Source organism: Leuciscus leuciscus (assembly GCF_965113295.1).
Source record: "Leuciscus leuciscus genome assembly, chromosome: 3".
Classification (NCBI taxonomy): domain Eukaryota; kingdom Metazoa; phylum Chordata; class Actinopteri; order Cypriniformes; family Leuciscidae; genus Leuciscus; species Leuciscus leuciscus.
Window position 1 is genome coordinate 37,389,124 of NC_138727.1, and position 27,843 is coordinate 37,416,966.

Sequence of the window (27,843 nt, forward strand, 5' to 3'; positions counted from 1 at the left end):
TTTTAAAGAGTCACAGTAAGAATTTGTATTTATTTAATTAAATCAGCAAGAAATATAGAGTAAGACAGCGAGAGTGCTTTGGGAAGAGAAAGTAGTCGAGGTTATCTGGAAATTTCACAATACACAGTCATTTTGCAGTAGACAATATTTCATTTAAATACATAAATTAGACAGACAACATAGAAGACTCTTAATCTGTCAGTTCCTAACCACAGATTCAGTGTTCATTTAAAATAAATCTTGCATACGGTTTTCTTACAAAGGTTCTTTGAAATGCTGACAGAGCTAGAAATGCTGACAAAATTCTGGAAATCTCTTTTTCCAAAAAAGGCACATTTCTGAGCATTAAATACAATAAAGGATTATTTCTGTACAAAACAAAAATCTGTGAATGCACAATTAGGGTTAAAGGACCATAATAAAAGTTTAAAAAAAAAGATTCAAGCTGCAAGGTGCAAAAGATCAACCGGACGAAATTAAAACTGAGGTTATTGTAAAAGCAACTTTGAAATGTAACCATTTAAGACTAGTTCCCTCAGATTTGTCTCCAGTATTGCATTGCAAGGTTTTCCATTGGAAAAATTCGACTGAATGTCATCACTTATTGAACATATTGGCTAATGATTCTAAAAGTCAGAGGACGCAGGCAGTGATGCAGGCCTGGCAACATTTGTAGGTACAGTGTGTCTATCATCCCTGAGACTCCCAGTTTTAGACTAGGAACCAATGACATCTGTGACGGTGAACTAAGTGATCGAACTGCAAGAAGTTTTTTTGGCAGATTTGCCAGACCACATCTGATCCGGTAGAAACGAGAAGTATGTTTCTGCTAGATGATGTCTAGCCTCAATACATTTCCTTATATCATTAGCATATCTGAAAATGGGTTAAACTAGATACTTGGCACTGGCAAACAAAAAAAGGCTTTAAAAGGATCAGGTTCAAAAAAGGCATACTACTGTGACCGAGGGGATCAAGTCCAATTTTGTCACAATTTTTACAAGCATTTTTGGTCAGGACTTAGGAATACACAGAACACACAATTATCAGATGTGGTTTTCATTTCTAAATGCACAGATGGGATCACAAATTAGTCTCGTCCCAGGACGGGTCGTTCATACTCTTTAACACTTTCCTGACAATCTTCTCCAGCTCTTTCCGTGCCTTTTGTTCTTCTTCAAGAGTTCGCTTCATTCTCTTGTTATCCTGGTGATGTAAAATCAGAGCATCCGGGTCACGGCACCAGATTTAGACTTTCAACAAAATGGCATCACATTAAGCATAAAGGAACATTTGCGTGTGGACTGACCTGCTTAAGTTCTTGAACCTCATCCCTTAAGGCATAAACTGTATCCACCAGACTCCTGCAATGAATATCCAGATGAAAAAACCATGAACAACTACAAGACAATTAACTTTTTTATGTGCAACATTATTGTAAGATTAATCATGATAAATGATTGCATTAAACTGAGAGCCCAAATGTCAATTCCGCAATATTTTAATGCAAATTAAATTAATGCAAATTAACTGCATAAAGCTGTGATCGAACCTTTCTTCGAGTACGGTTTGACCATTGCTCTTTGTCTCTTCCACAATGATTTTCTCCTCCTCAGGAAAAAGCATATGTGGCCCTGGCTCCTTCCTTGATCCTGAAAGAAGTTTAACAATGTAAGGTTAACAACTGAACTGTAACTGGTTAACAGACTCATTGACAGACTGTCAATTGTACATATATCTTTATAGATTTTACTCTCTCTTTTTTTCAGTTTTAGTTAATTATAGTAACTGAATCGTACAGAATTTTAGGATGGGGCACTATTAAATGTGAATGCTTCTGTCCTATGAAAGCCATGGAGCAAAAGCAGTGAAAACATCTTTCTTGCTCTTTCATGTCAACCATCTCTTCAATATGTTCCCAACTACAACTAACTTATATTAAAGCCCTCAAAAACGGCTCGTCACTTTCAATGCAAACAAAAGAAAAGAAAAAAGTGTTTTAATTTTGATGTGTATATACGAGCAGCAGCTCTTACGGGACATAGAACCAATTCTGTTAGTGTGAGTTATCCATATAGTGTCATAGTCCGAGTCTTCGGATTGGTCAGAGGGAAATCCGCTGCTACGACAACCCACAGCATCCACATACGATTGGCCAACATCAGCCAGCACATGATTATGCATCAAATCAGTGCCCTGCCATGCTAATCAGGGATGGGGAAATCAAACCAATCATATTGGAGAGGACGGGTGGGTTGAGAGGATGGACCAAACCAAGATGAGTAAAGTGAGGGACGCCCAATAAATTATATATAAGTGACAAAAGGAAATAAAAAAATATAACAAAAAGCAATAATAATGGTAGGACAACATAAGAGAGAAATGGGTGAAAAAGAAAGGAATGAAGGAAGGGAGAGGAAAAGAGACAAAGATGCATGTTAAAAGAGCAGAAAATATTAGATTGAGCAACATGGTAGAGAGTCAACACACATTTAAATAGAGAATGCCACAAGAATTTTAAAAAATAATCAAAAGATGTTGCAGTATTTTGCAGACATATCGAAGAATTTTTATCAGAGACTTCAGTGGGACTTAAAATATGGGTCTTCTAGCCCAAACACACTACCGTTCAAAAGTTTGGGATTTACAAGATTTTTTAAAAATGTTTTTGAAAGGACTCTCTTATGCTCACCAAGGCTCTATTTTATCAAAAATACAGTAAAACAGTACTGTTGTGAAATATTATTACACATTATTTAAAACAACCGTTTTCTGTTTTAATATATTTAAAAATGTAATTTATTCCGGTGATGGCAAAATGTTATTTTTGACAAATGATGACAAAAATTATTTTTCAGCATCATTACTCCAGTCTTCAGTGTCACATGATCCTTCAGAAATCATTCTAATATGCTGAATATTGCTCAATCAATGTTGAGAACAGTTGTGTTGCTTAATATTATGTCAAAACTGAATTTTCTTTGATTCTTTGATCAATAGAAAGTCTTTACTGTCATTTTTGATCAATGTAATGCATTCATACTAAATAAGGAAATCATTTCTTAAAAAAAGAAAAATAATACTGACCCCAAACTTTTGAACGGTAATGTATATTTGAACCTTTAAATTGGGCCAAATTTTTTTGGCCGGTATTATGTGGGATGTTATATTTCCTTCACTCATTACACTCGTGTCACACAGTCTGGGACTGAAGTGAGATTTCAAAGAATATGAAAATCACAAGAGAATACATGACACACGTAAAGAGTACATACTTGAGTTGAGTGTTTGCCGTGTTTTAGCGCTTGTGCAGTATGCTTCGATCACTTTCAGGATCTGAGCATCCTCCTCCAGAGCTGCAGTGCCTTATGGGAAACAAGAAGTGCACAAAAGATGTAATTGATCAGGTAACACTGTGAGATGATTGTAAAGGGAATGTTTTCTTGCAAACAGTAAACACAGAAAGCCATGCATGTGACGTGTTAGTATAATAAATACGTCACATGCATATGTGAAAACTAAGGGCCTGTTCACATCTGGTCATTTCATGCGTTTCCTCTGTCCGATTAAGAAAAGACTAGGTGCAAAAGCCCTCCGAAACGCTTTCGAGACCGATTTAAATTCGATCACTCAAACCACTTCAGAAGGTGGCCTGAGACGCTTTCCAAACGAAGCTGGACAAGTGTAAATGCATCTAGTTGTTGAAACCACATTTTACTTCTCCCAAAATGTAAAAAAATGAACGTGTGAGAGCATGTTATAGGCTGTATGACATGTTATCACCTCAGCAAGCCGACGTGTGAACCGCTTCAAATGAAATCTCGGACGCTCTACACAAAATCATCTTCATTAAAAGTAGTGAGACTAAATGATCTTACCAGTGCTGATGCCGCTCTCTCTCCTATTGCGGTCTGTAATCTTGAAATTAGCTGATGACAATTAAAATGCAGTTGCTTTCGTTGACCTGAACGCCATTAAATTTGCATATAGCGCAGGGTCAGATTTATATCCATTTTGCGGAGACACATTTATGTGGCCAAGTGTAAATGGAACCGTTTTAACAAGTGAGATCGCTATCCGATCAGTAAAAATACGAAGTGACCAGGTGTAAACAGGCCCAAAAAAAGAACTTAAATTAAACACTTAATTTTTTATAGAGTCACGAGTGTCATACTTTTTCTCACAGCAAATTCCTCATCAGATGGCTTCCTCTCAGATTTTCTTTTGGGCAGAAGCTTCTTCATGCTTTTGGGACTTTTACTGAGATCCTGAAGACATACGGAAATTAGACGCAAACATCCAAATAAAACAGAAAACCTCCATTCAAAATAGGTTTATTTAATAAATAATGGTTAGCTAGTACATCATTTGTTTCATATGTGTGTATCATATGTGAATCACTGTACACATATTGGTTTATAGCTAGTCTTGTAAGTGTGTTAACATACAAATAACATCTACCTCTTTGTAACACAATGCGGCTGAGGGTTTTAGGGGCGGAGCAGGTCGGAGGCAGCTGAGACTCCACGGCTTCTGGGTTTTGGGGGGTTCAAGGGGCCCCCACATCATCCCACTGTGAGGAGTTCCAAGTGAAGAGAGATGAGGAAGAGTGTGGTAGACTGGAGATCCGCTTGTACTGCGATTCTCTGAGTGTCTGGACGGGGTGAGAGGGTGAGACGGCAGCTGAAAGGGAAAGAGTAGATCAGATGAGTGACTGAATATCACTGAATTCTGTCGTTTTCAATATAGGTAAGACTTCGATATTTTTTTTAAAGAAATTAATACTTTTATTCCACTAGGACGCATTAAATTGATCAAAAGTGACAGTAAAGACATTTATAATTTTTTTTTTTACATTTTCAACATCAAAGATATTGTATCACGGTTTCCAGAAAAGCACAACTTTTTTTAACACTGATCATAATAAGAAATGTATCTTGAGCAGCAAATCAGCATATATGATTTCTGAAGGATCATGTGACACTGAAGACTGGAGTAATGATGCTGAAAATTCAGCTTTTTCATCACAGGAATAAATTACATTACTATATATTAAAATAGAAAACAGTTATTCTACATTGTAATAATACTGTCCTGTATTTTTGATCAAATAAATGCAGTCTTGGTGAGCATAAATATTTTCTTTCAAAAACTTTAAAAGATTTGACTCACCCCAAACTTTTGAACGGTAGTGTATGCGTTTGTGGAAAGTGCATGTTTCTCACCGTATGGCAGGGAACATTCTGTGGTTTCAAGTTGCTGGTTGAAGTGCGTTTGGTCTGGCGGTGTAGATGATCCACCCAGTCCTGAAGATCTTGCTGGTTATTACAGATTACCTGGATCCGCTCGATCATACTTCCTGCATGCAAAAACATCATCAAATAGCAATATTAACATGTAAAAACCATGAGGACAACTGTCTGGGAGACTTACCAGATATTTCAAAAGCATTTTTTGTGGTGTCACTGTCCTCTATTTTATTAACAGCCATTCCAGTCAGAGGAAGCTTCCCCTGCGTAAGTCAATCAACCAATAAACTGTCAACATTTTAGAGCATACATGACCAACTAAACAGCCGATATTCATTCTGATGGAGTAATATGAGACAACAGCGTAATAGTAGAATAATATGAAGTCTGAGATCTGGTCCCTCCAGGATTTTGCAATCTTGTGATGAAATGTGAATTTATTAAATTCATTACATTATTTAACTGGATACGCAAGTTTTACATTTTTATGAACGCAATCATGTAAGCTGTGAAAATTGCTAAAAAAATATTACAGCAATGGACAATATTATAACTATTATATTGTCAAAAAAGCAGTATCAGTAATATTTCTAGTGTCACCATTTGACTTATGCATGGGAGTGCCAGGACCACAAGTGATTTCAGTAATTATGCAAAAAATATATATATAATTATTATTATTTATATAACAGCAAAATAATTTACCTGGTAAATGAACCCACTCATTCGAGGACTGGCAGACAACATGAGAAGAATGTGAGGAAACAGCAGGAGGTATCGTTCGTTTTTCTCCTGAGGAAGCAGAATATTACAATAAAGATTTCATTTTGACTTTAACATTTTCATTTTACTGAAATCAAAATCAGTAAATTAAAATCTTTTACAATGCTCTTATTAATATGGATGATATCTGGATCCTCTTAAACCAAGTTTTTAATTCAGGGGTCCATAAAGAAGATATGAAACATTTGGAATACGTTTCTAACTATTAACTAACCAATGATTTGTTAATTACTTTAAAAGGCATACTATGTAGTTTTCCGTTTTTCTCAAACAGCGCCCTCTAGAGTCACTGTGGAGTACTTGTATTTAACGTTACTGTCGTAAATACCACTCACGCAGAGCCGTCTCTGCACTCTTCCGACCGCGCTTTCTTGCTTTTCTTCGTCGACTCTGCCATGATTCACGTCTGAAATGTGTGCTAGTGTCTTCCATAGAGGCTGCTTCATATGTTGTTGATGTATGTGATGTCGTGCCATAAAGCAAGTCGTGATTCTGACGAGATTTGGCGGGGCGCCACCTCCATTGCTAGTTTTGCCAGCGGCGTCCCCCCCTGCTTTGCTATCGGGATGATTCGCGTTCGATGATTAGCTGTTATATTAAGGTACAAATCTTGCATAGTGTGCCTTTAAATGTAAATATAGCTTGTTACACTGGGTGTCCCTGATGGTTGTTTGAATGCTTAAAGATATTATTTGATGACATTCACCTCAGCGCCGTGGTTCTGGATGAGGACTTGAGACATGTAGAGAACCGAGCCCAGGGTCTTAATGCCCTCCCCTTCCCAGCCCCGAATAGACTCCATCAGAATCTGCAGCTCAAGCTCCTTCCTCTTCCTCACTTCCTGACACTGGGCCTGAAGACACAACAATAAACACACACAAATAAGCACAGCATCCCATCCTGAAAGATAACGTCACTCAGACAAACAGCTCATCATCATTCTCACACAGCTTTCATGCTTTAACACTGGTGAAAATCAAAGAAAATCCATGATGTTGACCTTATAATACTCACCGAGAGATTTTTAAACACTGTCATGCTCTTCTGAATGTCTGGATAATCTGGATGAAGCGCCTGGGCAGAACAAAGGAAGAATATGAGTGACTTAAACTGGTTTACTCTATGTTTATTCACACTACCAATAAAAAATTTGGGGTCAGTGAATTTTTTTAAAAATAAATAATTGTATTTAGCAAGGACACAATTAAATTGATCAAAAGTGAAAGTAAAGGCATTTATAATATATATCACATCTGTATCTTTATATTGCTGTTCTTTTTAATTTTCTATTCATCAAAGAATCCTCTAAAATTTTAATTATAGGTATGTCAGAGTTTGAGTTTTTTTAATACAAGTAATAATTTTATTCAGCAAGGACACAATAAATTGATCAAAAGTGACATTTATAGGCAGGGGCCGGTTTCGCAAAGCTATTTTAGACCGGTCTATAGTGTAAGACAAGTCTAAAATTTGCTCATAGACTAGTCTAATGCAAGTTAGACTGTTTCACAAAAATAAAGACTGACTTAATTTAGACCAAAAAAATTAGACACCTTACCCCCAGGCTAACTTAGGTCTAAGACTCTATGTTACCTTGGCAACCAGCAGTAACAATCAGTTACATTACAAACAGCCCCCCAAAAAAGGGAAAATGGCTCATAATTTAAACATTTCTTCTTGTTACTACATTCTCCGCTAAATTTCCCAAGTAAAATGTCCTTGTAACTGTTACACTCCTCCAACAAACACATATTTTCCGCTGGGGTAAACTGCACTGAGCGGTTGAATGCTCTTACTCGATCCGCCATGTTTTTTGTTTTGGAAAGTGTCTTAATTTACCCAGAATGCATTGCAGTGTAGTCCTACTTAAGATAGTCAGAGTCTTAAGTGCTTTGTGCAACGGTCTGATTTAGAGGTCTATCTGAAGTCTGACTATCTACTATATCTAAGCCATAGTCAAAGTCTATCTTTGTGAAACCGGCCCCTGCTGGTTTCACAGACAGGGCTTAGATTAAGCCAGGATTAGGCCTCTTGAGACAAAACAATGGCAGTAATATATTTTAAGATACGTCAGTGCAAGTTGCTTTCAGTATAAACAGTTAAAACATACATTTTAGTCTGGGACTAAAGCCTTGTCTGTGAAACCGGGGGCTAATGTTATGAAAGATGCTGTAAATGCTGTTCTTTTGAACTTTCTATTCATCAAAGAATCCTGAAGAAAAGAATGGAAATGTAGCTGTCATCACAGGAAAGAACTGCATCTTAAAAGATATTAAAATAGAAATCTGTTACTTTAATGTAACTTCTTTCAAAAACATCTTTGAAAAAAATCTGACCAATCCCAAACTTTTGAGTTTTTTAGTGTGCATACAAACTTTTAGTGTGCATACAGACAGTGAGAGCGGTCCAGTACCTCCATGTGCCGCTCCATCTCTTTCAGTAGTGTGGGGTATTTCTCCAGTCTCAGGAAGGGTTTGCTCAGGCCTGTAGTGAGTGTGAGGATTCCAGGGGTGTTCGCACCTTTACTTTCCATAAACTCTCCTAGTTCCTCACTGAAACATGCACAGATGCAAGAAGCCACTGAAGTCATTACAAATGTTGCATAGACTGTATTTTTGACACACACACAAAAAAACTTTGCCATATGTTAATCATCAATGGCTGTGTTGTTTGTGGACATTTCTAGCATCATGTGCATTGTGTTGTGTTACGCACCTGTGTTGTGTGAGAACGTTAACCGCAGATGGATGGTTGGAGCAGTAGGTCACGTATAGACTCCTCATCTGAGGAATGAGGGACAGGAAGAAGCCTCCTATTCTCTGCTGACTATCTGGAACTCTGCAAACAACACACACCTCATTTAGAAATAACTAATGATAAAGCTGAACAGAGCTGAATTCATAACTACCACTAGATGTCGCTGTTGACTGATTGAATGAAGGAGAACTCTTACTTGACGCTTTCCTCCAGTGAATGCACCAGTGTCTGCTGGAAAGAGCTGATCTCCTCTAGATTTCCCATGATGTGACTGATATCTGACACGCTGAGCCTAGAAAGAGAGAGAGAGAGAGATTCAGTATTCACCTACTGTCATCTCTGTTTATGTTGGACTCTTGGTTTGTGTTCTTACCTGTCGGTGGGCTGCAATGCTCTCAGATACGTGGAGAGGAGAGTCTGCAGCTCTTTACAGTATTCGGTCTCAGTTTGTACAATATTCTGAACCACCTGTGCATTTAACATAAACCAACAACAGTTACGCATGTGCGACAGCTAAAATTAATATTTTAGAAGAGATAGATAGATATTAACAGTTGTGCAAACAATGTAGGACATAATATTAAATGCCTAAAGTACCTAATGGAAGCTAATGACAGAGAAGTATACATACATGCATTATATAAATCTATAATGATCTATAATAAATATTTACATGTAAATTGACATGGCTGCTGCTGATCCTGAGGGTTAAAAGCATCAGCCTCCAGGGAAAAAAAGGGGTAAGTATATATGATTTGTCTCTTATTCTCATCCTAATGCTCAACATTCAGACAACGATATGTGGGAGAATGAATATTATGGTGGTAAACCCTTAAAAAGGAGAAGCACTTCACGCTGCACTTGTAGAACTGACCGGTCAAAAGCAAAGAGACTTGAGTCCATTTCAACTTGCTCATTATCCTCGCAGACAAAATACTACAGGCACACAGAGAACAAGATGACAGAACTGGGCCAGTCCTTGCATGTCATGATAAAGTCTGATTTCAGTCTAACTTAAGATTTAAAGACATCTCTGCTTGTGCTGAGCTATTTGACCTCACTGAATACATCCTGGCAGTTAAAACCTCACAATGTCACAATAGAGCCTAATTCTGTCCTCAAACAGAGAGGATGAACCTTGAAATGCAGCCAATAACTGGCACAGCGAAAAAGCATAATCCACACAAGCTGAAACAAATCAAACATTGAAACTTTTTTTTATTGTTAAGGTTTTGGGTGATATATTCTGCAGGTTATCTAAAGCCGCGTTTCCACCGAAATTACCCGGAACAATTTGTACCAGGAACTTTTTTCGCCCCAGACCGGTTGCTTTTTGCGTTTACACCGCGGTCTAAAGTACCGGGAAGGTAAACTGCGCGCAACTGCTCCTCCCAGTCTGCGACGGACAGTAATCAGTTTTGAGCGCCACATTTATAAGTATGGAGGAGATTCAAACTGTGCTGCAGTTATGTATTGGTTTAGGTAATTCACAAAACAAAATAGACGAGCACTGATACTAAAGCGTGTTCAGAAAGCTCGTATGCGTATAAAATTAGACAACGTATGTTATCAGTGTTATCATGTGAGATGCCTGGGACGAACGCGCAAAAAAAATTCCTCTTTCGCAAATAAGCTTAAAAAAAGCCCGAACCCCGTCTATCAATCATAAATAGTGAATAGTCTTGTAAATAGTTGTTTGTTACTAACCTCAAAGCGCTATTTCAATCCTGTTATAGTAAATTTGTAACATGGTTTGGAGTGCCTTGCAATAGATGACAATGTGTAAACATAATGACTTAATCATAAAAGCTGTGGCAGAAAAGAGACGAGCACTGATAAAGCGTGTTCAGTAAGCTCGTAATGCTAACGTTAGATATAAAATTTGTATGTTATCAGCTATTGCGGACATTGACCGTGAGATGGCTGGGACGAACGCGCAGAAAGTTTCCTCTTCCACAAATACCCTTAATAAAGCCTGAAACTCGTCGCCAGTCCACCAGTTTTTTTTTATTAAATTCCATATTTGCAGACAGACAACTCTTACTGCATGAAGCCACGACACGAACCGCAATAGATTTTTTAAAAAGTGAGGTTAAAAATAAATAAAATGCTGCGTGGAATCATCCAACCAAAATGCGGCGTGAACGCAACCAATCAGCTTGTGCAGCGCACAAGTCCCACCCCTGAAAGTTCCTGAACTTTGAAAAAGTACTACCTCATGAGCAGGGACTATCGGAGGGGGAAATATTTACCCGGAACTTCATTTAGACCCTGGTTCCTGCGGTGTAAACACATCGAGTACCAGCCCAAAGTCCCTAGTTCCTGGGGAAAGTTCCTGCGGTGGAAACGCGGCTTAAGAATGGTAAAAAAAAATTGAGAGGCTCAAAATATATATATTTTTTATATCATATATAATATAAATATATCATTTCTATATATATATATATATATATATATATATTTTTTTTTTTTTTTTGGACAAATAATTTTTTTTTTTATTCAATTCAAATTACAAAATTAATCCATAGTGATATTTGTCTATCAACATATTTTAGAAAATATATCCATGCTGATTTTTTCATCCATTTAATATTACCCACTTGATCAAATTAATCGGCAGAAAAACATTTACAAGACCAACCAATGTAAGATCTAGTTACAATGCAGCCATAAACTAGCTGAAATATTTAATAAATAAAGATGTAAGGGATGAGAAAGGCGTAGAACTTTTAACATCTAAAAATCTTTCATAGGAGATCTGCTTCCACATAGTGTATGTGGGCTTGAAACTTGAACTAAAGATACAAGAAATAAGCTTTTTATGTTGCAGGATTGGACACATTTCAACAGCCTCATCTTGAAAAATTCCATTTTTACCATCTGTCCCTCAAGAATTAACCAAGACCAAGTCAAAGTTTGTATGTAAACACACACACGGGACAACCACTGGCATAAACACTGGACACCTGGAGATGACAGCCTGACAGTTACACCCATTACAAACTGTGTCTTTAACATGAATCTCCTCCCCTAACGCTGCTGTAAAACACTGAACTCCGCCTGACCTCAATCTCTCGTCCAGCCTGAAACACGCAGACATACACTCTTCATTTTCAGCCAGTCTGCCTTACGCAGTCTTTAGAAGAGTAGGGTCCGTTAAACATGACACGTAACCAACACAGACACACAGACACAGACAGCGCAGGGCCTCAGGCACAGCTGTTCCCCTGGTCAATGAGATGGAAAAGATGACCTATATTACAGCACGACAGAGAGACAAACACACACACACACACACACACACACACACACACACACACACACACACACCAGTGAGAACTGATAACCAAATACAGACATTCATAACAACACATTTACATATGAATATGCAAACATAGGCCCAAACACACAGGTTTTCTATATCAACACCTCCAAAACACACTCGCAGAACTAATGTGTTCACATATTTGTTTTTCTATCATAGTGGAGGCTTTCCATTGTTTTAATACTGAGCTAATGATATGATTTCTATCTCCCAGTACCCCCCTAAAGCTAACCCTCATACAAACCTTTCCACGTTTTCAATCAAGATTGTTCATTTACTAAAGGCTGGAACACACTTCACAACTTTTAAAAATCAGAACAGATTTTAAAATACTTGGCATCACACACTTGCTGATTTTGTAAATGGTTTAAGAGAAAAACTGGTCATCTTAGAGGAGCACACACTTCCAGACTTTCAAGTAGTCCCAAACACAGCAGACTCACACAGAAACACACGCCCATTGCTATGAAAAGCATGACAGATGAGAAAAAAAAAAAACCGAGCCAAGCGCATTTTGGATGTAGACTCGTTCAGTATGGACTCCATCAGCTGCCCAAGATCTGCCAACTATTGTCGACTCATCTCGACTGCAAAAATCAGAGCAGAAGTCGTGTAGAGTTTACCAGCCTTAAGTCATTTTCTTCATGCAGATTGTGGACTGATCTTCACAATTAAATGTTGGATGTATAGTTTATCCTACTTTATTATCTGCATAGAATACACTCACATAAAGCAATATATTCTATACCAAACCTTAACTGTCGGTTTTTGTTTTGTTGCAAAATATAACTATTTTATTGCCCAGCTCTTTATATAAAGTTTACATAAGTTATATAATTTCTTTATATAAAATATACAGTAGTGGCCAAAAGGGATTTTGGGTTTTTAAATGGCCTTACAAGTTTGATTAAACCATAAAAATATGAGAAATATTTTTTAATATTACGTAAAAACAAAACAATAAACCAAGTTATGGTATTTATCTGAAAAACCCGCAATTTACCCGCAATCTACAGTTGCAGGTTTTATTTACCATGTAAAAAATGGTAACACTATACAATAAGGTTTCATTTGTTAACAATTAACATTAGTTAACATCAACTAACATTTCTGAAGCATTTATTAATCTTAGTTAATGTTCTCAACATTTACTAATACATTATTAAAATCAAAAGTATCTGTTAAGATTAGTTAATGAACATGAATTAACAAAGAACAGTTTTATTTTTAACAACTAATGTGAACAAAGATGAATAAGTACTGTAACTAATATCTTGCTCATTGTCAGGTCATATTAGTTAGTGAATTAACTAACCTTAACTAATTGTAAAGCGTTACCCAAAAAATGCATATAAAACCAAAAAGCTAACAGAATTTTTTTTTTTTTTAATACAACATAATTAGTTATTAATATTTTGTTGGTTCTCTCTCTCTTTTTTTGCACGTCTTCATCATTTATTTTTGTATGGCAGCTCGGCCAAAAATTATGTCTGCACAATTTGGCACGCATCACTTTTGGCCATTACTGTAAGTATGTATAACTTTATCCGCATACATACAGTATCCTTGAGTAGCGTGATATATACTACTGTATATAACATTTCTCAACTCCTTGGTTGCTTGTATCTTCGCAAAATGTAAACTATATGATCGCCCATGTCTAATCTGCTAAATGCGACTATTAAGACATGAATTTAATAAAACATTATAAACATTAACATCACGATTTTCTGTAAAGCTATACAATCCTTGTGGAAACATTTGGTCCGCACAATTAAGGCAAAGCCTGACCAACACACACACACACACACACACACACACACACACATTAATAACGGCTCATTGGGTTTGCAGAGGCTCAGAGGGAGGCTGCTGGGACACGTCACATGAGGAAATGGAGCACAAGAAAGGAAACGACGCACACGCATACACATATAAATGACCTGAAATTACATTCATTAGCAGAATAGCCATTGTCAGGATACTGAACTTGTGTCTCTCTTAGTTAATGACATAAAATCAAGACCAAACCCGGAGTAGCATCTGCTGGTGGGTGTTTAAACTTGGATTATTAACTCTTAAGTAACTCTGGTTTGGCAAGACTTTTAAACCCAGATTAAAGCCTTATGACTATAAATTCAAGGATTATTAGTCTAAAGCCAAGTCTGGGAAAACCGAAAACGTTGCTTCAAAATAACCCTTAAATCGAATATCCTCGCAACGCACCGTTTTATGCACAACGTTACTCAAAACATTCACCACCATTCAAAAGTTTGCGGCCAGTAAGATTTTTTAAAAACAGTAATATTGTGAAATATTATTACACTTTAAAAGAACTGTTTTTTATATACAGTACTGTGCAAAAGTCTTAGGTATGTTAATATGCATCATTACTCTTCAGTATCACATGATCCTTCAGAAATCAGACAAATTTTCTGATTTGAGGCTCAAGAAACATTTCTTATTATCAATGTTGAAAACAGTTATGCTGCATAATATTTTCTGGAAACAGCGATAGAAAGAATAGAATTTATTCGAAATAGAAATCTTTCCTAACGTTATAAATGTCTTTACTGCCACTTTTGATCAATTTACTGCATCCTTGCTGAATCGAATGATTCATTTCTTTAAAAATATATCTTGCTGACCCCAAATGTTTGAATGGTAGTGTATATATATTGACTTTATTATAGGCATATTGATGTTAATGTCAATAAGAATGGAAAGAGAAGGATTAGCCAATAGTATTTACTTAAGTCGATGGCGCTCCAGTTTAAGTCTAAAATAATTCATATCATATTACCCTGTTCTAACATTTTGGGTGTGCAGTGTAATGTCCAAACAGCTCTGGGGAAGTCCAGTAAAACAGACATAGGGATGTTTTATAAAAGTATTAGATGCTAAAATTGTCTTCCATCATGTGCAACAAGTCTGTAACATTCTCCAAAAACCTGACCCTTTAAAAATGACTCATAATGCAGCTATAACAAATCGCATTGTGATAGCCTCCATAATTTCTAATATCTTTAAACCTTAGTCTTATCTGTCAGGTATAGTCAGGGTTGGTGGTGTACTTGCCTATTTGGTTAGGGAAATACTGGTGCAATACAATATTCTGCACACAAATAATCAACTGGTTCCACATGGGAGGCGTTACATGCAACACTAGAGCACATCTCTCTTACCACATTATAGTAAGTCTTGCAAAAGTTAGTGGTCTCAAGGCCCTTGGGCGGACTCTTCAGTGTTCCAGACTTGGGAGACACAGGTTTGTCTGTTTAAGAGAGCAAAAACAGAACAAAAGGTAAGAAGGTCACCTTAGACCAACATCTGGAAGCATTTTGTTTCTGTTATTGAATATTAAAGTACATCTCTCCTGCAGTGAGCAGTCAGAGCAGCAATATTAGATTTAGATATCTAGAGGGGGAGATGTGGGTTTACAGGAAAACATTATACCTCTCACGTCAGTCTGAACATTTCAATCCATATGGTTCATTTACACTGATATCAGTAACATAATGTGTGAACTTCCAGGAATCATCAATATCAACTTGAACATTCCTCATCATGCTTTTTGCTCATGCGAACAATCAGATCATTAGCTACGTTTTCATCCAAACTTGTGCGCAAAATTGGAATATGGCATAAAACATCAGCGAATAAAGCAGAGTTTCCATTCCATGTGTTCAAGAGAATAAAATCGCCACTTCCTGTGAAATTGATGCAAAATATCTGTAATAAAAATGGCAGTTGCTGCAATCAGGTAAGCATATTTTCTACTGCTCGTACTTAGAGTTAGAGATTTGAGCAAATCTAGTTTTAAAGGACTAATTCACCCAAAATTCCAATTTTGTCAGCATCCATTCATTTACTCTTATTTCGTTCCCAGCCTGCAGCCATTTATGAGATTACATGAAATCAATACACTATTAATGTCTACTACAAGTGATGTATTTACCACAAGTAAATCATATAAAAGAGTCTGGATCACTAAGTGCTCAGAGAGTGGAGTGAACTGGAGTGTGAAGCCATATTCAGAGGAAAAGGGAAATGGTGTCTTCTGGCCGCTGCACTTCCTGTCTTTGTTGTTAGATTGTGTTTCCTTCCTGTTCAGCTCTGGATGTTCAAATTGTGATGTCATCCTAAACTATTTCCATTCAAACTGGGTTGAATACACATTAAGGCCATTTCCCTACATGCGAGGGAAGCATCTGTTTGGCATCATGATGTGTATATGCTATTTATGTTTGGACTGGAGAGCGAGGGTCAGAGGTTCTGTTTATACTACAACATGCATACACTGAGATAAAGCTTCGTAAGAGCTGGTTATTTAAAATATACAGTACCTACAGACATTAATACTTTTATTCAGCATTAAATTGATCCGTGAAGAATCTATTTCATTTTTAAAGATTTCTATTTCAAATAAATGTTGTTCTTTCTATCTTTCAATTCATCAATGAATCCTGAAAGAAAAAGTATTAGTTTCCACAAAAATGTTAAAGTCCCCACGAAATCAAGTTTTTTGGCTTTTGGTATGAATATATTAGGCTTAACTGATAAATTCAGTCAAACTGAATAGTTGTGATTTGCTGATCTTTCCTTTGCGTCGGTTTATCGGATACGAAAGAAAGCACAGAGAGGACGCTGCTTATTATGGTTTTGATTTAAGTCATTCGCTATAATCCTGAATAAAAGTTTTGTCATCAGTAAGACATTACAACAACACGTTTCATTTTATTTAAAACACAACACTGCAAATGACAATGTATACATTTTTAACTTTACTCAAAAGGATGAACTGAGAATATAAGAACAACAGTGTGACAAACAATGGTACATTTCATTCCTAATTCTGTTTACACGAAACACTGCACATTATCATTTGTCAACTATAACTGTGGTAACTAAGTACTTAAACAGGATAGAAATAGCTTATTACTTCTAAATTAGGATTTTTTTTAAATGTAAAAATCTTGATAACATTATAAGTGGACCTCAGAGAACATTATTTATGTTATGTAATGTAATGAGAGAGGGGGGGGGGGGGGGGGGGGGAGTCAAATCTTAAGTACAACTAGATCAGCAGAGTTTTGAAGAATTTGAGTAATTTTGGAACAATCGGGTCTTCAGATGAAGCGTCCTACCAACTACTCTTTTTATTCTCAGGTTGTTGCATTGTATCCAGCACCTGAACATGGAATGGATGAGCACACATATTTCCCAAGTAAGCCTGTAATGGTCACATAATCTCAGTTTTGGCTTTTGCAGAGAGCAGCCATTCAGTTCTCTTTTGGCACATTTTCATTAAGCCCGTAAGTCCTCCTCTAATCGCCCTTTTAATGGCATGGACCTGGACAGATTTTACATTCTCAACTCGTAGTGCCTCGTAGAGTCTCCAAATAAAAAAAATTTGACTTTAAAAAAAAAATATATCACTCAAATATTTTAAGCTGGCTAATATGTTGACAGCCTAACAAGCAGCTGCCCATTGCAATTTTCTGATCATACACATACTCAGCAGGTCTTTTATGAAAATATTATTCTAACACTAGGACACAGAAGAAAGGGAAATGGGGTCTATAAAATTCTCTGAAAGTTCCCCTATCTCGTCTGCTTTTCTTGGCAGTCTGTGAGAGGAGTATGAGTAAGACAAATCCCTCTAAGTTCACCTTGCTTGTCTGATGTTGCAAGAGCCTATGATCTGTTGTCTTCCCCTACAAGAATTTTTCAGGGTTCAACTTTTAAGTAAAACTTTTAAAGGTTTAAAAGTGGCAAATACTAACCAGAGCCTTTGATCTCTTTGACATAGTTGCTAGGAAACCAGCCGCTCTTGCCATTGAAAGACCCCTCCCACCAGCCGCCATCTTCCTGCCGCATCACCTGGATGATGTCACCCTTACTGAAGGACAACTCATCCTCATTGGTCTGCTGGAAGGTAAACTTAGCTTTCACCAGCACCTGAGGGACACTGTTTTCAGACATGTCCTAGAGAGAAAGAGAGGAGAAAATACAGAGAGCCATTTCTAACAGTTTCTCATTCAGCGTGTGAGGATTCAATTTTCTGGCGTACAATTGAGTTTTTCCACTCAAAAACATGTTGCACGCAGATAATTGAACAGTACCTTTGACAATCAATCTTAAAATAATTTCAGTCTGTTTTCCAGGAGCTTAGAAAAGACATTTTATTCTTCATAAGGGTGTGGAGTGGTTGCGATTCTCACCAGACTGCGGTACTGGTTGTTCTTGTGTCTGGATGATCTCCTGTTATTGGACGAACAGTTGAACGAGTCAAAGGACTTGATCCGCAAAGAGGACGAGTGACGAGAACACACAGAATTACTCCCACCACCAGACTCTACAACCAGAGAATAATGATCAACAAAACACACACAGATATTTAAATAGGGATATTCCAAAGAAATGTATTGTTTTTATATACAGCTAGTTAAAGAATTATCGGATATCAGTATCGGCCAAAATGTTCATATCGATGCATCCCTAGTACATTCTCAAAAGGAGGTTTTGAGATGTTTTGTCAGATTTAGCTCATTTCTGGGTACAAATTTGTCCCTAAAATATGGTTAAGTAGGCGCACACACACACACACACACACACACACACACTTAAAAATGACTGTTCTCACACACAAACACAGCTAGACAATGCTGGTAATAAATTAATTGACTCATTTTGCAAACTTCCTGTCAGACAGCTCTGATAATGCAGGCGTGTCAGACATATCTCACCTGAAGTTGCTTTGTTGAGTGCAACCAAACAATTCAAGACCTTGGAGAAGTTCTGGCCCTGAAACAAGTCATTGGCCTCAAACACCTGCAGAGAGAAAAATGCCACGATCACATAATGCTAAAAACAAAAACGTGAATGAAAGTACAGAATCTGCTGCTCTTAGGTCATGCTGGTAATCTTATCCTAAAGGAAATGAAATTATTTAAGCAGATGATGGATTGTAATGCATGTCATTTAATGCTACATATGTAAATCAGGAGGCCATATGCAAAACAGCAGAACAGTAACAATCATTCATAAACGTATGTACATATTCTGCAGAATTTAATTTCCTTTCCCAAATAAAACACAAGTCAGCACATTGCAGAAACTTACAAACACTTACGATGAACTTCTCTATCAAATGTGTCTGCTTCACTGAGGGAATATGGGAAGGGAAGGTGATTTTGCTAAGCTCAATGTTTGTGTGTGGGTTTCTGGCTCTCAGACTACCTGCTGCTCTCAGGGCCATCTGGACACATAAGCTCATCCCGAGCAAAATGAACTGCCCCAAAACTGGCCTGATCCGACACCAGCTTGACTTTAACTCTTCAAAAGATACATGGTAATTAGATGGAGATGGAATGGGGTCCTTGATCTATGTCCACACACAAAATGTTTCCTGTTTGATCAGCTTGTTTGCATTTCACTATGATTATTAAAATTTAGGAAACCAAACATTTTGGTAAAATAAACCTATGAACGGTTTACTTCATTGCCCAGCTAGGATATTTAGATTTTTTTTTTTTTTTATGCTGTTTGCAAACCATTTTACTTCCATATTTCCATGTAAAACAACAATGAAACACTTGATTGATAATTTATTTAGCATGTAATTTGGGTTAATTTGTCTTAAAAGTAACCTGTAACTTTATCAAAACAATTTTTCTGCTATGTTGATTGGAGAGATTTTGTTTAATTTCATAAAACGAACAGCCTACACTTTAAAAGTTCAAAAGTTTGGGGCCAGTAAGGTTATTTAAAAATAATAATAATAGTAATTTTATTCAGCAAGGACACATTAAATGACCAAAAGTGACAAAGACAATATATATTTTTTAAACATTTTAAATGATTTCTATTTCGAATAAATAATGTTCTTTTGAACTTTCTATTTATAAAAGAATCCTGAAAAAATGTATCATGGTTTCCACAAAAATATTAAGCAGCACAACTGTTTTCAACATTGATTATAATAAGAAATGTTTCTCGAGCATCAAATCATCATATTAGAATGATTTCTGAAGGATCACGTGACACTAAAGACTGGAGTAATGATGCTGAAAATTCAGCTTTGCAACACAGGAGGTCTGAATTACATTTTAAAATATATTCAAATAGAAAACAGTTATTTATGAATTGTAATAATATTTCACATTATTATCTAAAAAAATAAAAATAAAAATCTCACGAACCTCAAACTTTTGAATGGTAGTGTACATTAACTAAATTTGACACTTTTGCTCCATGGGAATGTAGCAATCTAAAAACAGTTTACAGTTATTTAAAGGAACCGTATGTAAGATTGTGGCCAAAACTGGTACTGCAATCACTTTCAAATTACTGTAGAGCGGTGTATCCCCTCCCCCTCCCCCGACTCGAGGTTGCCAGTTAGGCTGCAGGATCCAGCAGGAACGTAGGCTGCTACAAGGAGCTTCCAATGGCAAGTGACGAGTCCTACACAGTACGTTTTTTTTCGGACTTTGTCACGACGTATTTCGGATTCATAACGAGGTCTTTTAGGTTTCGTAACGTTAGACATTTTTTATCCGACACGTTTGTAGCAGCAGCTGTGGTAACTAGAGCAGAGCTGGCAACCCGGATGCCGAAACACTACTGACTTCGTGATTGGTAGATAGGTGGAGGGTGGAGCATCAGGCCAAGACACAAGATGACAACATCAACATCAGTTGAGGGCTGCAAATTCACTTTTAAATGACAATATCCTGGCCGGACTACTGTTGTCAGTGATATAAGTATTTGAAATGAACATGATTTCTTAATGTCTAGTGACATATCAGGGCCATTTTATGATTCATTGAAATACATTTCTTACATACGGTTCCTTTAACACAAGGATGAATTTATCAGGATAAAGCTTCTTTCATCAGTTTGTATCACTGAATTAAGAAATGTGTTTATTTGCTCAAATGAATTGGGTGAACCAAATGAACACAAAGACATTTCATTAATATTCAGTGCTTGATACAAGCCTAAAGTCCAATCCCCAACACTCAAGCTCCATCAACAATCACACACATCTGAGTCTACATTACATCATCTGCCATCACTGTAGTGGAATTAAATTCCCTCCTGCTCTTTCTCCTTAAACTAGCCACACCATTTGAAAAAGTAGATTTAGTGGAGTGCCTGCCTCTCTTCATTCCGGCCTGTGCCAAACCCCACAACACGATTAATGAGCTGGCAGCTCTGCCCATTCAAACACACAACTCCATTCGCCACAATAGAGGGCTTGTCTGAACCTCTCACAGCTGGCTAGAAGAACCGAAGACACTGGCACTCATGAAACACACAGTTACACACACACAGAGCCATATCCGTCCCACACAACAACACTCATATAGAGAAACAAATGGCGCACATAGCAACATACGCAGACAGCACCTCTGTTTGCTGAAAGATCTCAGTAACACGATCACGCTGACAAACATGAAAGGCCGATAATAACTATAAAGATATAGTTCTAAAACTCGTTCTAACACACAACACACAACTCAGGCCCGTCGCCGAGGGGGGGGGGGGGTCATTAGGGGGCAGTGCCTAATCGGAGCGCAAGGCTTACCTTCCCCTGGCCACGGGCTTGTCGAATTTTCATATTCATTTGCCTGCTAAAAATACTGTTTCCCCGTTTTAAAAAAAAGGGTGATTTTTCTCAGAATTTAATATGAACTCAAAATTGCAAGTTATAAATTTAGAGTTGTGTCATATACAGTCGCATTTGTGTGTTATAAAGTCAGAATTGTGAGATAAACTCACAATTGTGAGAAAAATTCCCAATTATCTTTAAAGAAAATTTGTATTACATGGCGAAAACAAGCTTCCATTAGCTTCTGATTGCTTTTAGAGGGAAAAGCTGTCCATAAATGCTGGTCTAGAATCAGTTTTCTCCGTAATAAAAGAATATTGGCGAAACCCCGGTTGTTTTGAGCGGTGAGTGGATTAGTTCTAAGAGCATGCAAACCCTCTCGTTACAACAAGCAGTTAGGCTATGTAAATAAGACATTATTGTGCATCATCTTTACTGATAGCCTAGTAAATAGTTTTAAAGGGGAAGTGCATATCTTCATGGTGTTGGTCCGCCTATGACCAGAAATTTAATATTTTATGTTTTGGTGTTGTTTTAATATAGAATTTGGTCTATTTTAGTTATATTAGGCTAAATATGGGATGTTATTGTTTTGGTGACTGTCTGTTTTGTAGATCATAAAAAAGTGCCCCCCCCCCCCATTCTATATGTTCCGGCGAAGATCCTGACACAACTATGGCGATAAAGGTACAGAGAAACGATATCACTTTCAGAACAAATTTTTCCAGCTAATAAATGATAAAAACAACAAAAGCATATCAGAATCCAACAGACTTTAAGATGCGTTTTGATCGATCGGATCACAAGTGGACGACGCTAAATACAGGTGTAAAGGCGGTCTAAAACGTTTTGAGCCTTTCCACTTTCGACCACTTCCAGAGGTAGTCGAAAAACGCATTCGACCGGATTACTTTCTTAGTGTAAACGTTCATGTGGTCGAATGCATTCGAACAGCCACAAAATACCGCATTCTCTCCGCCTACTGAGTCTGACCTAACGTGTAAACGAAAGGTGTGTTTGACTTGAAGCAGCGCTGCGCAGACCGATCGGTGTATGACATCATATGCGATGAGAGCAGACATATCCGTATGCTTTCGCATCGCTCTCGCGGTACTTTGGCGTCATACATCGATCGGTCTGCGCAGCACTGCATCAAAGCCAAACACACCTATTATCAAGTGGTATACTCACTGCAGAGTTAAATGCTCTTCCTCTCTGGATGTCATGAGTTGAGCTTAACCTAGTCCAGCTTCACCTCTGTGGATCTAATGGGTGGAGGGATTTGGGTTATTGTTAGGGTGTGGATGGACCTTCTAGATCCGCCCATTACGGCCAAATTACATCCAGAGAGGGGAGCTGGACTTCACACTCCACCCGTGGCTCTGCAGTGAGCAGCCGCTCAACATTATGGAAAGCACATTAGTATGACGGGATTTAAACTTTGTCGGCTAAAGACACAAGTTTGGTTTGAAGACGAAAAACATACCAAGCACAATGTTCTCTCACCATTCCTGATTTCTAACACACACTCACAGCGTTCGGTGTGGTCTTGCGGATATCAGTGCAGAAACAAAAGCTGATGCTCTACGTATATTTTTCCGCCTCCAGTCCGTCTCCAGTCGTGTTCGTAGCCAATGTAAAGCTTTTTCAGATCTTTCGATCTAATGGACGAAATAATTTCATTATTTAACTATCTCCGCTGGTGTGTGGAAGCTAATATAGTTTTCGTTCTTGGTGTGAACGGGACTTAACAAACACAGAAAAATTACTGTTGGCTTTCCTAAAAACACTCAAGAGTGACAAAATAAAATATAACATTCAAAGATTCAAAACAGCTTTTACTGACGGAGCAGCAGTCGTTGAGAAAAGCGTCATGAAACTAACACGTTACCATATTATATCTGAAAGAAATGCATTACACAGCCAGTGCAAGACTTCGGGCATTGCAGTAAATCAAAGGTCATGTGATTGCACTGTAATGTGAATAATTTATGGCTGCATACTGTGCTCTGTATGGCACGCTTTTTCAAGAAAAGACGTGCAGTCGCCTGTACAGACATAGAGAGCTGCAGGAAAGAATGGGTAGAGCTGGATATGAATCCAACATTCAGGCATAAAAATAGGTTCAATAAAAGCACTGCTTCAAAATCCAATAAAATAACAGCGTGTGGGTGAGGGATCTGATCCAATCTCACACCAACACCTAGTGGATTAGCATGAAGAATGAGCTGCCAGAACGCCATGTTTACAAACATATTACTGCTATAGTATATTAACACTGATATTTTTGTTACAATACACTGCAATTTTCAGCAAAGCCCTTATCTTGATAAACAAGTCTGGACGACTCTGGTTAATTTTTACCTGGAATTGAGAATTGCCAGAAGCAACACCCATTAACAATTGGCTACACCCTGTTAATTACTGAAGGGAAAGTGTTCATTATGAAATTTTAAACTCAGATAAAAATTGGACTATTTACGAATGTAATTCAGCAGTCCCTGTTTACAACAGATTCACTAAGATCACTTTTCCGTTGCAAAATGTAAAGTATATTATTGCACAGCTCTACAAATAAATTGGATATATCCAACTAGATCTGCATAAATACAGTACAATCAAGTACAGCTACTATATAGCAAATAAAGCTACAGCTTGATTGTTTATTTGGTTGCAACATTTAAACTATATTATCGGACAGCCATATATTTTAAGTTGGACATATAGTACATCCAACTCTATCCTCAAACATACAGCATACTAACGTAAAGCGATATATTTACTCTGCAGAAAATCTTTACAAAATGTAAACTATATTATCACCCAGCTCTTATCTGTTGAATCTGACTATAATAAGGTATGAAGATATTAAAAATATTAACATCCTGATATTCTGTAAAGCTGCTCTGAAACAATGTGTATGGAGAAAAGCGCTATAAATCAAAGTGATTTGATTGACATGCACATCATTTCAGATTAAGGTCCACATTCTGTTTTATTCTGAAAAAATATTTCATATGCAGGTAAATCAGCATATTGTGAATAAACTAAGGCATGTACATTATTTTCTTGAAATACTTGCCGTTGGGATTTATTGTCACATTTGCGTAATTTTAACTCAATTAATTCTCATTTAAGTCTGCGCTTTTAAATAATTTATTGCTGATGATTTTTATTTTAATGTTTATTTATTTATTTTTAATTAAATCTGTCTTCAACAGCTTGACTGTTCACAGCTGTCAGTACAGCAAGCTTCCTGGACATCTACAAATGAGACATTGTTCTGCAGAAAGAACATTAATGCAATGTTGCATAAATCATTTAAGGAATTGTCACGGTTAAAAAAAAATTTTAAATACCACAATAACACTAAATACCACTGTAACCTATGTAGTAATAACTCTAAAACCAAAACACAAAGGATTAGTCTGTTCTCAACCACAGCTGAGACTCAGTCTGGCGACCTGATTTACTTCAAACCACACAAAGTCACTGAATCAATAACAGAAATATACATGAGAGCATGCAAATGAAATGACCAACACAGAAGCACAAACATCATGCAACACTCACCTCTACTTGATATAATGCACAGCCTTTCACAAACTCTCTGATATTACTCAAACACTCGTCCTTCCTCGGGTCCTGATAGATCTGAAAATGAACCGAACAGATCAATCCTCTCACGAGCCGTACTTTTAAAAAGGTTTGTCAAGAAGTAAACAAAAACGTATGCGATTACGCCATTTGTTTATATCACAGATCATCGCCCCGCTCCAGCAAAAAGCCACTTATTCTCCACAGGGAAGTTGGCGGAGGAATAGCGGAAATGACGTGCTCTATTAGCTTATGGTTGGGTTCAGTGAGAGGGGCATGTTGGCACAGGCAAACATTACCTGACCTGTCAGAGCAAAGTCTAACATCTTCTTCATGATGGGCTGCCTGTAACTATGCGACTTATTGTTTATACAACAGAACGTTTTCAACAATAGCACTGAACATTTTAGTGCAATATTACATATTCCCAGAGTTTATCACAGTCTTAAGTCATACGATTAATGTCAGCATCGAAGATTGTATTGCTTGTAAATTAGAATACATTTTTACCACACTGTCTGTCAAGACTGTGGTTGATATATAATTCACAAAACGTTTTTGAATTATTAATTTAAATACAACCACTTAATCATTTATATCATATGTGAAAAAAATAACCGGCAAAAATAAGGATGCTCAACGAGAATGTATTGTTGAAATGTGCTCAAATGAAATCCAATGATCTGCTTCCTTGGCAGATTTCTATTTATAATTAAAAATCTCTAATTATAAATCGTGTTCCACCACCGACACGTGTTAATATAAATATTTAGGAAAACATATATAAATAAATAATAAGAAATAATATTTTAGACATGTTTGCGTATTATTTGTTCACTCATCAGTTCTTAGACATGTCCGAATTATACGGTTCGATTCAAAGAATCAGATTCGTGAACGATTCGATGAAAAGATCCAACCTAAAAGAATTCTTTCACAAACCGGACATCGTCGTTTCCTCTCTCTCTCTCTCTCTCTCTCTCTCTCTCTCTCTCTCTCTCTATTCAATTCAGCTTTACTGACATGACAAAAAAAATACATTTTGTATTGCCAAAGCATTAAAACAGCATATGGTTTAGAAAATCTTAACATTTAGTAGGTATATAGAGAAAATAATAATAAGATAATAATCTTTCTCTCTCTGACAGAGTCAATGGCGGACGACTCGTATGGACGAATCCCAAGGTTAATTTCCGTTGATATGTTTTCTGCCACACATCACGTGCGTTCATTATTCCTGTAATCTCTTGTCACCGCAGATAACACGAGGACTTCTTTACATATTTTCTATTGATCCCCTTTCTCTCAGCTGATATAAATAATAATAAAAACAGTCGTATTTTATTGTACAAACGTACACTGGTTCATCATATAGCGCGTGCAGTGAACACAAAACGCGCGCGCGAAGACAAATACAAAGGTCTGTGTGTCACATCTGTGTTTTTGTGTAACTGTGTAATATTTACTCGAATATGAAACTGCATGGACTTCATGAGCACATTAACAGCTTACCGTATAAACTGTACCGGGTCGCAGTCGTTCCAGTAGTTTACACAAAACCACTCCATCTCTGAGAGATGCCTGTAAAAAGCCTTCAGGATCCGATAGTGTCTTTTTGGGTGATTCCAGGACACCCAGCGTTATTAACCATGTGATGGTCTGTTCCGCCGAATTCATGACCTCATGCGTCCAAAGCTCAAACGCGATAATCCTCAAGCAATCGAATATGAAATCTGTATGGAATGACAGCAGAAATCCTGTGTAGTCCACAGCAGCAGCAGCAGGACATTAGGAGCCAGGGCTCTGGTCCCTCCTTTTTCCCTGGATGTTAGGGATGACGATTTGTTTAGGGTTATCTGGCAGGTCCGGTTTCCCTAGCCTCTTCTTTTCATCTGGCAGGATGTCAGCAAGTGTTAAACCAAAATCAACAACCCACAATTGTTTTCCGCCACATGACACCCAGTTCAAGCAGCCTGGGTCGCTGAATACATGAAAGACTTCAGAAAAAAACACACTGACATATTAGGCTTTCAGGAGCATTATACTGAATATATGAAAGACAAATATTTTTTCCATCACACGCCCACAGGTGGAGAAAAACACAAACTATAAACACAATCTTGAGCAAAAGCCATATTTGTATTGTCTACAGACCCTGCTTCCATAAAATTCAGCGCTTTGTTATAAAAGACGGATCAATGCGTCTAAATTTATTCAAAAAAAGCGCTGATGCCAAGAATTACTCCATTAAAATCCAAATGTACCTCTAGCGCCCCCTGCCGGATTCCCAAACCTTTTTATTTATTTATTTACTTTATCGGAATGGTACGAAGCTTGGTGAATTGTTCGTGGTCAAAAATGACCGCATCGGAAATTAATGGGAGACGAATTTCATCTATTGGAGACGTTTGGTATTGCGCACAAACAAATTCTTACTTAGAGCTATTTAAATTTTTTTGACATATCAACATTTTGGAAAATTCCTAAATATAAACATTTCATATAAAAATTTAAAG

The 27,843-nt window shown here is 37.2% G+C and overlaps 1 protein-coding gene across 2 annotated transcripts; it reads right to left on the minus strand.

Moving 5' to 3' along the window:
• On the minus strand, window positions 1-27,329 carry arhgef7b (Rho guanine nucleotide exchange factor (GEF) 7b). Of its 2 annotated transcripts, XM_082164723.1 has the most exons (22): window positions 26,840-27,329; window positions 25,304-25,384; window positions 18,864-18,948; window positions 18,339-18,472; window positions 17,901-18,102; window positions 15,300-15,388; window positions 9,163-9,257; window positions 8,986-9,081; window positions 8,748-8,870; window positions 8,446-8,584; window positions 7,047-7,106; window positions 6,739-6,885; window positions 5,955-6,041; window positions 5,434-5,512; window positions 5,226-5,359; window positions 4,462-4,683; window positions 4,175-4,268; window positions 3,276-3,365; window positions 2,037-2,204; window positions 1,553-1,652; window positions 1,310-1,364; window positions 1-1,206 (listed from the first exon to the last, which is right to left on the minus strand). In XM_082164723.1, exons 1-22 carry the CDS (start codon window positions 27,002-27,004, stop codon window positions 1,084-1,086), a joined length of 2,568 nt encoding a protein of 855 aa, XP_082020849.1. In that variant the 5' UTR covers window positions 27,005-27,329; the 3' UTR covers window positions 1-1,083. The 2 variants fall into 2 exon arrangements, with proteins under 2 accessions (XP_082020849.1, XP_082020848.1); XM_082164722.1 differs by lacking the exon at window positions 2,037-2,204 and having other exon boundaries at window positions 26,840-27,317.
• Between the last annotated feature and the right edge of the window lie 514 nt (window positions 27,330-27,843).

Excerpts from the sequence above, each read along its gene's own strand:
- arhgef7b (XM_082164723.1), bottom strand. The coding sequence starts at position 27,004 with ATGAATTCGGCGGAACAGACCATCACATGGTTAATAACGCTGGGTGTC. Across the intron at positions 15,389-17,900 it reads CAAAGAGATCAAAGGCTCTG|ACAAACCTGTGTCTCCCAAG; the intron begins GTTAGTATTTGC and ends TCTCTTAAACAG. Across the intron at positions 1,365-1,552 it reads CAAACCGTACTCGAAGAAAG|GAGTCTGGTGGATACAGTTT; the intron begins GTTCGATCACAG and ends TATTCATTGCAG.